General features: G+C 48.1%; 1 protein-coding gene across 1 annotated transcript in view; it reads left to right on the plus strand.

Annotated features, from left to right (window-relative positions):
* The window catches only part of LOC121605307 (ephrin-A2-like), a 63,077-nt gene extending 48,365 nt beyond the window's left edge, over nucleotides 1-14,712 (plus strand). The window contains exons 2-4 of the mRNA XM_041935179.1: nucleotides 8,233-8,525; nucleotides 8,859-8,924; nucleotides 10,595-14,712. Of these exons, the coding sequence (XP_041791113.1) occupies nucleotides 8,233-8,525; nucleotides 8,859-8,924; nucleotides 10,595-10,728 (493 nt within the window). The 3' untranslated portion in view covers nucleotides 10,729-14,712. The remainder of the gene's footprint in view (nucleotides 1-8,232; nucleotides 8,526-8,858; nucleotides 8,925-10,594) is intronic.
* Nucleotides 14,713-15,995: the final 1,283 nt, after the last annotated feature.

Genomic DNA, 15,995 nt, shown 5'->3' on the forward strand with positions numbered 1-15,995 from the left:
GCTGCGGGTGTGTCTCGGTCTTTTTATCCGTCCCTCCGTCCTTGCTGAACTCGTGATGGACGATGTGTTGATACCATGAGGACAGATTTTAGCTAAAACGAGTCGAAATGTCTGCCAACGTCAGTGTGACATTGATCGGTTCTTGTTTTAGCGACTTTTTGAAAGAAAATGTTCTTTTGATTAGCTCACTGGACCTGTTTGATACCTCTGACAAAAACCAGTTTATACTGGTTCAGGAAGTCCAGAGTTTAATTCTGAATTTTGACATGAACAACAGAAGACGAGGTTTGAAGTCAGACTCCATAGTCAGACATGATGATCTGTGCTTCCTCCACCGAGGAAGTGAACAAACTGTCCTCCACACATATGAAACAACTCACCTGTTCACCTGTGACTGTTCACCTGGTGGTACATCTTGTTTTATTGTCCAACCTTTTTGTTCTGGAGACTTTTACAAAATTACTATTTAGAAAAAATACAGTCGATAAAAAAAGATTCTGCAGCTGTGTGTGTGTGTGTGTGTGTGTGTGTGTGTGTGTGTGTGTGTGTGTGTGTCAGCGCTCTCAGCAGCTCTGACCAACACAGATGGACTGTGACAGGTGGAGAGGTGCATCATGGGAGAGGGAGGCCATGCACCAAAAATCAGTCCTGACAGAGATCAACACACACACACACACACACACACACACACACTCCCTCTTTGATTGACAGCTCTGGTAGCTCCACTCTTGGTCGCCCTGGCGACCGCGTCCCGCTCCATTAGTTCGTCTCAATTGGCCAGACTTGCTTGTCAATCAAACACACAGGCCATGTCCCCGCCCCCATGAGACCTGCAGCCAACCCCATCACTCCCCCTCTCTCCTCCTCTCGTTCTCTCTCTCCTTCCCTTCTGTATTGCTTCCTTCCTCAGTTTAACTTCCTGCTGTCATCTTCCTCCTCCTCCTCCTCCTTCTCCTCATCAGCTCACTGCCCCCGTGCACATCGCTGTTTGTCGTCCCCACGGTGACGACCACGAGGAGCTGATCAGTGCTGATGTGGACGAATGAACAAAAACAAACACACCGAGAGGGAGGGAAAGGAAGAGAGGAAGAGAGGAAGAGGAAAGGACGAAGAGAGACAACAAACGAAAGAAAGCAGGAAAACAGAAGGAAATGACAGAAAATGTAGGAAAGAATGAAAAACCACAGAAAAGAAAAGAAACAAACGTGACGAGTGCAGAGAAAAACAGGAAAAAGAGTTCAAAGATGATAAAAACTCTGCAGCAGTTTTCAGTTTCTCTCTGATGAGTCGATGACAAACTTGTTGAAGGTCACCGACATCACTGTTTGTTTCCTCCCCCGGTGACTCCCCCCCGGCCTCCCTCCACCTGACGAGCTTTGAAGCGCTAACGAGACGTCGCATCGCTTGGCTTGTTTACACTGAGAGAGTCTGACCTCCATGCTGCCGCAGGCCTGCCTTCAAAGCTGGGGGGGGAGGGGGGGGGGTGAGGGGGAGAACAGAGAGAGTCTGTGGCTGCTAACAAAACCCAGCTCAGTTTTTTTATAGTTTTGGGAGGAAACTCTCGGCTTCCCTCGCTGACGTCGACCAGCTTTATTTCATCCTCGGTCGCTCGTTAAGGCTCGTTAACACTCAGGCGTTGCCGTGGTGATTCCGGAGGCGGGTCACGTCAGAAGGTCAGAATATCTTTGGCTGTTTTCAGAACAGCTGCAGTCAGAAAACATCAAGCTTTAAACAGAGTTTACCTGAACGGCACCAAGCAGCGAACAGAGGCGTTTTTCCTGCACTCGACCTGATCCTGAACGCACCAGGTCAAAGGAGGTCGAGGTCCAGACACCAAATCCACAACAGGAAGTCTGAAACCTCCAAATCACGGCAACAATCTGCTCGGTCAGAGGCGTCGCCGCTGTCGTCGTCGATGTTGGTGGTGATGATGATGATGACATCATATTCTTTTAAACACGTAATAACTCAGAAGGTCTGTGAACATGATAACGACTGAAGCGTGAATGTTTCCATCGCTTCACTCATTCATTCACATTCATTCTTATTTATTTTTTACTTTACATACTGCTGGTAGCTTGAGGATCAATAATCTTACTGATACACTATCATCGTTTATTTGTTGATTATTTTTTGTGCTACTAATGTGAATCAAATGCAGTACAAGTGTAACGCAGCAGAAATACTCAAAGTAAAAGTACTTCAGTTCAGAGTTTAAGTGAATGTACTTTCCATCATTGGCTGTAAGTCTGATGTCACAGAGCTCAGAGCGACTCGCCTGCTGACCCTCTGTGGACATGTGCACCACTGAGGAAGATGAGGAGGAAGAGTGATAATAACCCAGAGAAATCCTGCTGTGTGAAGCACTCCTTCACATCATGTTACACAGATTACAGCAGCCAATCGGCTTTAACGCTCAGCATCAGCCGCAAGAAGAAGAAGCAGAGCGAAGGTCAGAGCGAAGGTCACAGTGAGGTCACAGCGAAGGTCACAGCGTCACACAGAGCGAGAGAGTCAAATAAACGTTATTGATTAATCAGAAAATCATTTGAGAGACAGTTTAAAGACCTGGACCTCAGACAGACTGGGACCTGGTCTGATGTGGTTTGGCTGTGAGCTGCTTCCATAGTGGAGAGTGACAGATACCAGATGATGGAGGTGATGGAGGAGAGAGGTGACAGAGGAGAGGGGATGGAGCTGAAGGAGGTGACGGAGCTGACGAGCGTCTCTCCTCTCTGCTGACCTGCGTCAGCTGGTCTCAGATCAGCGACTCAGCTGGCAGGAAAATCCTGGTCCTGGTCTGTGAGCTCTGATACTCTGAAATCCCCATGAGACCAGAGGGCAGGGGGGGCTGAGGGGGCCGCAGATCCACCTTCTCGAGGACGTTTTGGGGGACATGCGAGGACGTCGTCAAACATCTTCCACCTGTCTTCAGTTTATTCCATCTGTGTGAGCTTCACCACATTCTTCATCATTTGACCTCCTCATCACAGGCAGATGACTGACAGGACTGAAGAGAGGAGGGTCAGACGGCTTCCTGGGGCCAGCAGAGGCCACATGACCCACATGAGGGGTCACTGTGCGTGCGTGTGTGTGCGTGCATGTGTTTGTGTGTGTGTGTGTGTGTGTGTGTGTGTGTGAGTGTGTGTGTGTGTGTGAGTGTGCGTGTGTGTGTGTGTGTGTGTGTGTGTGTGTGTGTGTGTGTGAGTGTGCATCTCAGATCAGAAACAAAGCAGCAGCCTTGTCTTCTGGGGGGGGGTCAGCTGGGGGAGGGGCCGGGTCAATGACATGGGCTGGGGGAGGGAGGGGCACAGTTTGATTGACAGCTGAAGATGTGTCTCTTTACATGTGTAGCTTTAACTTTAACCTCATGTCACACACTGAGGCCTTCTGGGTAATCCTGCTTCTCGAGTGAGTCTGACGCACTGCTGCTCACTCTGCCCCGCCCCCAGCCTGCGTGCTAAGCTAGGCTAACTACAGATCAGTGTTACAGAGCCCCACACACAAACTGTGATTTCCACACGCACGTATTCGTGTGCACACACACACACACACACACAGGCACGCACACACATGCCTGGTGTGGAGTCGCCGTGGTAACCAGAAACAAAGAGACTGGAATCATGTTACAGTGAACATGTGGCTGCTACTGCTGTGTGTGTGTGTGTGTGTGTGTGTGTGTGTGTGATGTTAACGTGATCCTTCATACTCTGAATATTACACGACTCAGGAATCTTTCACCACCATAACTCCTGTCAGTACTGTAGTACTACTGTAACATTACTGCGAATACTTTAAAGTGTGAGGTTTTACACAAACAAGATACTTTTATTTTGTAGTATTTTCTTCTAACTTTTAGAAACTGATGCTTTTTCTCATTCATTTGTTTATTATGACCCTAAAATATTCACTGACCGATGCGAGTCGTCACCATCTTGGTTTTTTGGAACCTGAAGTGACAGCTAACGCTAGTGCAAGCTCGCTAGCTTGTTTAACAAGGTGCTGTAATCTGTAATTCATGCTAACTGTGACATTAACGATGCTAACGTGACAAAATGAGAGACAAACTACAGATAGGCTGAACCTGACGTAGAGAGCAGCGCCGTATGGCTGGGTGGAGCTGCTTCAGAGTGTGTGTGTGTGTGTGTGTGTGCGTGTGTGTGTGCGTGCGTGTGTGTGTGTGTGTGGTAGGATCAGGTTTTCAGACTTCGGATCAGATAGTTTTGTCTCGTAGCTTGTAGCTTCTTGTCTGAACCTGGAGGAAACACTGTGTGTATTGTAGCTGAGCCTGTCAGGACAGAGTCAGGTTACATGAACACACACTCACACACACAGTGAGACAATGCACTGCAGAGTATCTCCAGAGGGCATCGATCACGTGACTGTGGACAGAAATAATAAAGCCGCTCTCTGCTGTGGGAACTTCAGCTCCGTGATGGACGTCACCTCATTCTTCTCTGATGAAAGAGCTTCACAGAATCAGTCTAAGGCCTGCTGATCGTTCAAAGTAGAGGATCAGTTGAATTAAAGCTGCATTCAGAGACCTTTGACGAATCCACAGAAAGGTTTGAGACGCAGGCGTCCGTCAGACTGCTGCTGGTTCTCTGGTGTTCGAGTCCTTCAGTCTGTGCGTCCGTCTGTCAGGAAGGCTGACGAGCGACCTCGACCCATCCCTGTCCACACCGGACCGGGATCTAATCCACCCGACCCTCAGAGACCTGCTCAGATTCACAGTAAATCACAGCAAGGCATGCTGGGAGCTGTGATGGTGAAAGAACACTTGAGAGCGTGGCTGTCAGACACCCGAGCGACAAACACCTGTTCAGGTTCTCAGCAGGAGGTGAAAACACAAAGAGGAGAAAAGAGCAATGCAAGGAAGGAGGAAGGGAAGGAAGGAAGGAAAGAAGGAAGGAGGGAGGGAAGGAAGGAAAGAAGGAAGGAGGGAGGGAAGGAAGGAGGAAGGGAAGGAAGGAAGGAAAGAAGGAAGGAGGGAGGGAAGGAAGGAGGAAGGGAAGGAAGGAAGGAAAGAAGGAAGGAGGGAGGGAAGGAAGGAGGAAGGGAAGGAAGGAAGGAAAGAAGGAAGGAGGGAGGGAAGGAAGGAAAGAAGGAAGGAGGGAGGGAAGGAAGGAGGAAGGGAAGGAAGGAGAGAAGGAAGGAGGGAGGGAAGGAAGGAGTGTTTCCACCACTTCCTCTTTCCCCCACCGTTGATGTGCTGACAGTGAAGTTGTGGCTCGTGTTGAAGCTGATGAGACTGAATCACATGACAAACACCGAGCTAACAGGCTATGAAAATGTAGCTAAGCTAAACACTGAAAGAAAACTAAAGAAACTGTCAGAAGACTGAAGGATGAATTAAAGGATTTTTTCATCTTTGCTAGTTAGCATTAGCTTGCTAAATTCATGTAAGGCAGCTTTTAAGGTGGAATGTCTAACATCCATAATTATAAGCACTTACAGGAGCCTGAAACAGACCTGAAACAGACCACAGACAGACACCTGCTCATCATGTGATCAATGCCAGACCTTTGAGATGCTGGTCCTGCAGCACCTGAGGACTCAGGTAACAGTCTTCCAGCCGGCGGTCGAGGGCAGCACTGAGTCAGGTTGTCAATTTTCCCGTTCTTTGAACACTATGGAGCCCTGCACTGCTACATGCTGATTGGATTACAGACAGGGTGGTGACGAGCAGCCTAGGTGACCCCCAAGACCCTCACTGGACCCCCAAGACCCTCACTGGACCCTCACTGGATCCTCACTGGACCCACTCTAATTCACACTCCATCACTCAGACTCAACTCAGGAACGTGTTGCCAGGAAGTCCTCTACCTCAGACCGCCTCCTGGGAGAGGAGGTAGAGACTGTGGACTCGCTCAGGGACTCGGGGGTCCACAGCATCACACTGGACCAGTCGGACGACACTGATTTAGATGGAGGAAGACTCTAAATGATGACGATGGTGAGGATGATGATGGTGAACCGGACAAAGAGCCTCTCTCCATTAGAGTGATGAAGAGTGATGTGAGAGCTGCGGGGACAGAGTTCAGTGAACGCACCGCCTGTCCTCTCAGCTGTTAGCGTCACCCAATCTCTCAGCTAACTGAGTTAGCCTGCACTTTGCTAATGGTGTTAGCGAAGACAAATAGGGCGCGGCGGAGGAGAAACACCATCAGGACGGTTTTCATTCGGCGGGATGTTTCCAGCTGATCCCATCGACCTCCATCAGGACGACGCCCTGATGCTGCCTTTAAGCCCCGTGGGAATAATCGTGACTGTGACGCAGCTGCTCAAAGCAACAAACTCTGGAGGGAACCTGAAAGTGTTTCAAGTCATTAAGATAACTTGATCACACGGAGAGCCATTTGTGCCAAAAATAACGGCTTTGCACTTTGACCGCCAGGAAGCTGCGTTACAAATGACGACAGCAGGCGGCGAAGGAAGGAGGCGGCGAGCGTTTTATCAATACAACTTTATTCAATATGTCTAGTTACAGTTAGAAGACGACATTCAGAGACCAAATCAGTCAGTTCAATCCTCATCAGCAAAATCCAAATTAGCTCAGTTGATTGGACCCCCCCCCCCCCCCTCGGACCTCGGTGCTGTTTGGACGACATGAATATTCAGAGAATCATGGGGTTTGATTAGAGATCGATCGTTCAGTGATGATCATTAAACGATGGAAGTTGCAGCAGCTGTGAGGACCAAACGTCTCTGACTTCTTCAAACTCCTCGTGTTTCACATCAGCCTGTTTCAGAACAGATTCATGGAAACAGGCGTGACTCTGAAGTTCTCCACGAATCAAGTCACGACTTTGTTTGACGTCAGAAAACAATTAAATTTAGATTTAAAAAAGTGTCTCAGTGGACTCGTTTCAAACTGGTTCTGGATGTTTTTCCAGATGTTAAAGGAAGATTGAAACATTAAACATTTACTGAGACAGACAACATGAAACCAGTTAGTGTGTGTGTGTGTGTAATGTGCGTGTGTGTGTTTGTATGTGTGTGTGTAATGTGTGTGTGCGTGTCTTCGTGTGTGCATGTGTGTGTGTAATGTGTGTGTGTGCGTGTGTGTGTGTGTAATGTGTGTGTGTGCGTGTGTGTGCGTGTCTTCGTGTGTGCATGTGCGTGTGTGTGTGTGTAATGTGTGTGTGCGTGCGTGCGTGCGTGTGTGTGTGTGTGTAATGTGCATGTGTGTGTGTGTTCTTGTGTGCGTGTGTGTGTGTGTGTGTGTGTGTTAGTGTTTTCCAGCATCTGTCTCTTCAGTGTCTTCAGTCTCTTGCGGTCTTCGTCCCTTCAGACCTGAACTGGTCCCAGTGGTCTCTTGTTGTTTCTGTTCGTGCTGAAGCATCGTCACACTGAGTCTCTGACGCTTTGATGATTAAAGGGCCGACAGAAACGTGACCATGTGACACAAGTTGATCTCACTTCCTCTCACCACCTGTGTACTTCCTGGAAACACCTGTTTCCACGGATGACTCACTGACTCCTTCCTGGTTCGACTCCCTTCAGTTTACCTGTGGTTCAGTTTCTGAGCGTCGGTGTCGCGCTCAGCTGTGCGATGAAGGTCGTTTCATCCCTCGTGAACCGTTGACTCGTTGTCCACCGCCGGTCGTCCTCCCATCATCAGTTCTCCATTACTCAACACTCCCCCACCGTCCGCGGACGCTCGTCAACCAATGGAGGCTCTTTGTGTGTTGAGCTGAATGCCTGAGAACACCCCCACCTTTATTCTTCTTATTCTTTGTGTTAAAATGATAAAGTAATGTGTGTTTTGGAGCTAACACCTTCTGGTCAGCTGGTCGGTCGGCTGGTCGGTTTGTTCTTGTCCCACTGGACAGGGCAACAGTTAGCAGTTGTCTCTCTTCAAGTCTGTTGAATCAGCAGAATAGATGAACAAAGTGTGTCAGAAAATACCAGAAAAGGTCCAAGAAGTCTGTGGACTCAAAAACTGAAGGAGAGACTACGACTCCCATCATGCATTTCTTCCACAAACATCGAATCGTAGAGTTTCACATCCTGTTGTGCTTCACAAATGAAATGACTTTTGAATTTTCTCCCGCTCTGATTAACACCTCTGACTGGCTTCTTCTCCATAGCAACAGCAGCTGAGGCTCATGGGTATTCTGGCCCGAACATGAACCTGATGGTTACATTGTTACACATATATGAGGCACAAAACACTGAACAGGAAACAAATAATAAACAGGAAATGACATCATTTCTCCTCCTCCCCAGGTTCTTTCGGGGCGAGTACACGGTGGAGGTGGCCATCAACGACTACCTGGACATCTACTGTCCGCACTACGAGGTGGCGGAGTCGGCCGAGCGCATGGAGCACTACGTGTTGTACATGGTGAACTACGACGGCTACACCACCTGCGACCACCACAGGAAGGGCTTCAAACGCTGGGAGTGCAACCGGCCGCAGAGCCCCAACGGACCGCTCAAGTTCTCCGAGAAGTTCCAGCTGTTCACGCCCTTCAGCCTGGGCTTCGAGTTCAGGCCCGGACACGAGTACTACTACATCTGTAAGTACTAGTTCCAGCTGATGCAGCATTAACCGTCCTCAGGTGGATTCTGTCTGGATCTGATCTGACAGGTGTGCCTCGGCCTGTTTAGGAACAGGTCCTCGTCTGTCTGCTGCTTCCACCTGACCTCACCGGGCCACCGTCCAAAACGTCAGCACACGTCAGACGACGTCTGCTCGGCTGCACAGAACATGTTCGATAAAAATATTAAATTCAGTGTGAGATGAAAAATGTTCTCAGCTGGAGCCTCCTGACTCACACCTGCTTCAGTGATCTGTGTGTGTGTGTGTGTGTGTGTGTGTGTGTGTGTGTGTGTGTGTGTTTCCTCTGCAGCATCACCACATCCAAACCTGGCTGGGAAACCGTGTCTGAAGCTGAAAATCTACGTCAAACCAACCAGTGAGTTTCTTCTTCTCTTCCTCTGCTGGAACTTCCCGTTAATCGAGTAAGGAAAGTTTAGATCAGAGTTTTCTGGACACGCGCCCTCTGGTGGTCAGAGTGGTAGTTTGACATTGTTAACACTGAACACAGTCACACCCCCCCTCACTGTGTGGAGGAGGTCATCCTGGTGACACCTGGACCGACTCATACTGATCGATCTGATAAAGACTCCTCGAGGGTCGATTCTTCCTCCTGTAATAAAACTGTGAATGTCAGTTTGAAGAAGAGGAGGTGTGAAGGCTCCCAGCTGTCACAGTGAAGGTGTGAAACTTCTGACTGCGGGCAGAAGCATCGACACATTAACGTTTCACTAACAAATCAACCTTCATCAGCGAGATGACACCGCTCAGCAGGAAGCAGAGTGTTGAGAGGAGGAGGAGGAGAAATAAACCTGATACACATGCAGGGTTTGATGAAATAAAAGTTATTTCTGAAGGAAGATAAAACCACAGGAAATACTTGTAAAAATTAGCTGCATTGCAACAACTTTAATATTTCTATGATAAAATCCAAACTGAGTAAAATCCTGCAGCAGAACAGACGTTTTACTTCCTGTGGCCAATCAGTGAGCGCCAGCCGCTGTTCTTCATCCAGAGTTTATTCCAACCGAACAGTTTGCTACGTGATAGCGAGGATGCTAACGGCTAAAAACAGCTAACGCTAATCACCAAACTAGAACAAAACATTATGATCAGCAGAGTGATGAGAGCAGAGTACAGTACAGTACAGTACAGCAGAGTAGAGCACAGCAGAGTACAGTACAGTACAGTGCAGTACAGCAGAGTACAGTACAGTACAGTACAGTACAGCAGAGTAGAGCACAGCAGAGTACAGTACAGTACAGTGCAGTACAGTATAGTACAGTACAGTACAGTACCGTGCAGTACAGTACAGTACAGTACAGTACAGTAGAGTACAGCACAGTACAGTACAGTACTGCGCAGTACAGTACAGTACAGTAGAGTACAGCACAGTACAGTACAGCACAGTACAGTACAGTACAGTACAGCACAGTACAGTACAGTACAGTACAGTGCAGTACAGTACAGTATAGTATAGTATAGTATAGTTAGTATAGTATAGTACAGTACAGTACAGTACAGCAGAGTGCAGTACAGTACCTCCTCGGCTGTCAGACCTTCTGTCAGTGTTTTCTGTGTTTTCTGAACTCGCGTCATGCTAATATTTAAATCCACGTCAGTACTTTATTCGTCAGTATGTGGGACGGCCTAGAACTGAACCAGCATGTTACCGGCCCCACGCATCGCCATGGTAACAGCGTTGATGAGGTTTTCCCAGAGGAATCCCTGAGACCATTCAGAACCAGAGCAGAGCTTCAGTTGACTGAAACGGTTGAAGCCTTCAGCGGCGGACTGGAAGCTAAAAGTCTTCTGTTCACGTGAGGCGTCGGATGAACTTTTACAGATATTCCAACAACATGAATCATCCCCCCGCTTGCTTTGTTCACATTATCGTTCGACTCACTCGCTGACTCAGTCTCTTTGTTAATCATGTCCGTGTTTCAGTGTCCGTATTCGCTTTATTCGTCCGTAGAATCTAAAACCTTTGTTTTCTTCCTGATTCTCGTCCAGGTGTGATCGTTACCTGTCTCTCTCCCTCTCTGTCAGATGACTCGGTGTACGAGTCCCCGGAGCCTTTCCTGACGGACGACACCACCGGCGGCTGCGGCCTCGCTCTGCCGCGCGTCTCCCTGCTGTCCGCCACGCTGCTCGGCCTCCTCCTGCTCCTCGCCTCCTCATAGCACCGCCTCCTCCTCCTGCTCCTCTTCTTCCTCCTCTTCCTCCGGTTCTCCTGCCGCCCATAGGAGGAACAACCAACCTGAGGCGGGAAACAAATCCGGCTCCCCCTCCCTGACCCCTGACCCTCACCTCAACGACACTCAGCTGCTCAGCCAATCAGAGGAGACTGAGGCGGCCGCTGGGAGGAGCCTGGAGCTGTCAGCTGGGCGGAGTTTCTCTGCTCTGTGACGGATGTTTGTGGAAGTGGAGACTCCGCTGACCCCCATGTTTAACTGATCCGCCGGATGTTCCTCTGAGGGAAACGTTTCACTTTGCTCCGAACAAAAACATTTTTTATTTGACAAACCAAATGCAAAGAGCCACACCAGCGACTCAACTGTCCAATCAGCAGAGAAAGACCAGGATCTCATGTCAGACTGCAGGTCTCACAGTACAAGATCTCAGGCCTGCAGAGGCTTTGTGTTGATCTCGTGTGCAGAATCTGGATCGAGTGTTCTGTCTAATACGACAAGAAATTCAATCTGAGTTTAAAACAACGTTCAGGAGTTCAGGGTGTGGCAGCGTGCTCCAGATTTAAACGTATTCAGCCGTTGGTTTCTGTTCAACAGAATGAAAATCATGAACTGACTCCTGAACTGTGCTGCGGCTGTTTGTTCCTCCACAGCGAACTGATTTCTGTCACTGCTGATTTGATTTGAGATCAGTCTCCACCTGACCTGAAGCTGCAGAGCCGACGTTCACCGTGACGGATTATTCAGCAACTTTCAACAGTCGGCTCATGATGTTCATATCATTTATAACAGAATGGAAGTCAACGGCTGCCTGGAGCAGCAGACAGCAACTTTACAGCAAATAAGTAAAAAGAATGAAAATTGAAAGTTTGTACAGAAGTCGCCATACATTAAGTATGTAATAGAACACCTTCAGTCAACGTGGTTTAGATTTAAGCATCTGAAACTTGCAAACACACTCATTTGGTGTTTTTGTACAACATCTCAGAGTAAATAAAGAAGAGTGAGTATTCATCAAGTGACAGACAAACATCAAACATCATATACAAACTATTAAAACAGAGATTGTTCCACATGTCGATCTCAGAGGAGTCTGAAACATGGCAGCCAGCGGAGTCCAGCTTCAGTCAGACACCAGCTGAAACAGACAGAACATCATCACAGTCTGCAGGAAGCAGCGGCGAGCGTCCTGCAGCGGCGAGCCTCCTGCAGAGCCGCGCTCACCGGCGCCCCCGTCTGCTGCAAACATCCGTTTTATCTCCGAGACCTCTTCACTGATGATCGCGGTCAGATGAGACGAAAGCGAAACTCCGAGACCCGCGGCGGGTCTTCGACGTTCCCTCCATGATGGATGAAGGCACCTCTCCTTGGCCCTCATTGGTCTGATGTTTAATCTGAAAACATGGCGGCTGTTCAAGAAACTGCCAAATTTAAACTGTGCAACAAAATCAGTTTATGGATCTGTTGGAGTTAACAGGCTGAACCGCTGAGTCATGATTCACGCTGTGTCTGATGAAATTCATTCTCTGATTGGTCGGCCCATAGCTGATCAGAACAGTGACGAAAGCAGGGCTGTAAAAATAATGATTATTATCAATCAATACGTCCAATATCTATTAATTATAAACAACCCATCAATTCATTTTGTTTGTTTGTTTTGTCACAACGTGATAAACATCCATCTTCAGTCTTTAGAGTCCAAAGTGACTAAACGTAGCATCACAGACTGTCAGGACGAGCTAACGTAGCATCACAGACTGTGGGGATGAGCTAACGTAGCTTCACAGACTGTCGGGACGAGCTAATGTAGCATCACAGAGTGCTATGACGAGCTAACATAGCTTCACAGACTGTTGGGACGAGCTAATGTAGCATCACAGACTGTCGAGACGAGCTAACGTAGCTTCACAGACTGCCGGGACGAGCTAACGTAGCATCACAGACTGTGGGGATAAGCTAACGTAGCTTCACAGACTGTCGGGACGAGCTAATGTAGCATCACAGAGTGCTATGACGAGCTAACATAGCTTCACAGACTGTTGGGACGAGCTAATGTAGCATCACAGACTGTCGAGACGAGCTAACGTAGCTTCACAGACTGCCGGGACGAGCTAACGTAGAATCACAGACTGTGGGGACGAGCTAACGTAGCTTCACAGACTGTAGGGACGAGCTAATGTAGCATCACAGAGTGCTATGACGAGCTAACATAGCTTCACAGACTGTCAGGACAAGCTAACTTAGCATCACAGACTGTCGGGACGAGCTAATGTAGCTTCACAGAGAGCTGTAATGAGCTAACGTAGCTGCACGGAGTGCTGGGATGAGCTAACGTAGCTTCACAGACTGTCAGAATGAGCTAACATAGCTTCATAGACTGCTAGGACGAGCTTGCATAGCTTCACAGACCGACAGAACAAGCTAATGTAGCTTCACAGACTGTTGGGACAAGCTAACGTAGTTTTACAGACTGTCGGGACGAGCTAAAGTAGCTTCACGGAGTTCTGGGACAAGCTAGTGTAGCATCACAGACTGTCAGGACGAGCTAATGTAGCTTCACAGACTGTCGGGACGAGCTAACGTAGCTTCACAGACTGTCGGGACGAGCTAGCGTAGCTTCACGGTGTGCTAGGACAAGCTAGTGTGCTATAAAGATCGATGGAACGGTTTGATTTCATTTGAAAATTAAACTCAAATCTCAGTTTCGGTATAAACAGGATGAACTCAGCCTGAAGTGTCAGATTAACTCTGATTATTGATCAGCAGGCGCCTCTATCAGTCTCTATCAATCATTAATGATCAGCTGATCAGCTCTGTCTCCTCCAGCCCTTCAGCAGTTGGCATCTCTCATTTCTGTAAATTTGCCAAAGACTATTATTAAACTTTTCTATTCAGGGGCTACAGGGGTCACATTGCCCCGCCCACGGTGGGCGGGGTTACATGGGGGGGGGGGGGGGGTCAAAGAGTTTTTTTCTAAACCGTGTTGTTTTGTCATAAAAAGAAAAAACGAATGTTGCGAGCAAAACAAAAATGAATCACTCAGAAATGGCCTTTTTCCCACTGGTGCTGAATTTTTAGTGACTGACTTCTTTTCTGGGGAAACAGCGACACCATGAGACACCAGGAAGACATTTGATTTCTCTTCATCTCCTCATGCCGCCCCTCCATCTGTGGGGGCGTGCCCCCATGTGTGGATGAGCAGGGGCATGCTGGGAAATGCAGTATATAAAACAAAGGCACTGTGATGGAGGACGGACGGAGGACGGAGCACCTGGACTCCCGCAGAGAGCGGCGGAGGTGATCTCGTTTCCTCGTCTGTAGAAAAAGAGGAAAAATTCAAGTTTTTATTTTATGTTTGTGCCATTTTGTGTTTTAAAAAAAGAGAAAGAAAATTCATCTCAGATATGAATGAATCAGCGGGGACACGAAGGATCAGTCAGGTTTGTTGTTGTCGTTGTTACCGTTGTTGTTGTTTTCTCCTTTATGTTCCTGCTTGCATCACAATGCATTCTGGTCCTCGTAGTCCTCTGCTCTTGGTTCTGTGGATAGATAACGGTTAGGTGGGTTTTCGGTTCATCGTCCTTTTCTTCGTTTGGATGGAATCTGTTTCGTGGTGTGAGAAGCGTTAAAGAGGCGGGAGTGAGACCTCCCTGCTGTCTCTGGTTTACAGTCTCTGAAGCTCAATCATAGAGAAGAAAATGTTTTTCTACATCCAAATATCTGCATATTCTTTTCTCTGAGAGACGACAAATCTGTTTTTGTATATTTTCTTATTGGATGCTTATAAAGTCCTTCTAAAGAACGCATTTATCTGATTGGCTAAAAGCTAAGCGGGGTCAGAGGTCGTTAGGCCTCTTCAGGACTTTTTTTCTGCACTGCATGAGCAGAAAAAAAACTTAAAAATACTTTTATTGAATTTCAGAGAGAAAATGTTAAGAAGTGCAAGAACCTGTTTGATAACTTCACCAATAAAAATGTTCCACCAAAAAACATTTTTCTACTTTTATCACATCAACAACTCATCTACTGACACACACACACACAGAGAGACACACACACACACACAACACAGACACATAGACAATTACACACACACAGAAACACACACACACACACACACAGAAACACACACTCACACACACACAGACACACACACAAACACACACACACACAGTTGTGTGAAATAAACTCACTGTGTTTGTTCTTCGTGTGTTTCGACTGCAGGATGTTTTCATCAGAACTGTGAGTCGAACACAGAAGAAGAGCGAGCGAAGAGGAAGTTGGCGGCCTTCACCACTTTCACCATATTGTCATTATTATCTCATTATGAGGTCAGCTGGGTTTTCTGGAGAGCTGCCACACTTCTGTGTTTGGTTTCAGGCCAGTTGTGTTTGGCAGAACGCCCGGACAGCAGATCCAGACAGCCAATCAGAGCCCGGACAGCAGATCTGACAGCCAATCAGAGCCCAGACAGCAGATCCAGACAGCCAATCAGAGCCCAGACAGCAGATCCAGAAAGCCAATCAGAGCCTGTGCAGCAGATCCAGACAGCCAATCAGAGCCCGTGCAGCAGATCCAGACAGCCAATCAGAGCCCGGACAGCAGATCCAGACAGCCAATCAGAGCCCGGACAGCAGATCTGACAGCCAATCAGAGCCCAGACAGCAGATCCAGAAAGCCAATCAGAGCCCAGACAGCAGATCCAGAAAGCCAATCAGAGCCCGTGCAGCAGATCCAGACAGCCAATCAGAGCCTGGACAGCAGATCCAGACAGCCAATCAGAGCCCAGACAGCAGATCCAGAAAGCCAATCAGAGCCCGTGCAGCAGATCCAGACAGCCAATCAGAGCCCGTGCAGCAGATCCAGACAGCCAATCAGAGCCCGGACAGCAGATCTGACAGCCAATCAGAGCCCGCACAGCAGATCCAGACAGCCAATCAGAGCCCGTGCAGTAGATCCCGACAGCCAATCAGAGCCTGTGCAGCAGATTTTCATTGAAATGACTTCACACTCGACGCTGCAGGACACCCACCAAGTTAAATCATCATATCATTCAAATGTTTTATTTGTTGTCGAGGAGACAGAAATATGTCTGGAGCTCAGAAATGATTCAATTATCTCAGGAGAACACGTGAAAACCTGACAGCAAGCCCCGCCTCCTCCAAACATCACATGACTGATCGAAGCTGCACCGCCACAGGACAGCTGGACTCTGATTGGCTGCTGTCTGCACAGTCTGTCAGATTAATTCGCCCCTC

The sequence above is a fragment of the Chelmon rostratus genome, chromosome 4 (genome assembly GCF_017976325.1).
Source record: "Chelmon rostratus isolate fCheRos1 chromosome 4, fCheRos1.pri, whole genome shotgun sequence".
Classification (NCBI taxonomy): Eukaryota; Metazoa; Chordata; class Actinopteri; order Chaetodontiformes; family Chaetodontidae; genus Chelmon; species Chelmon rostratus.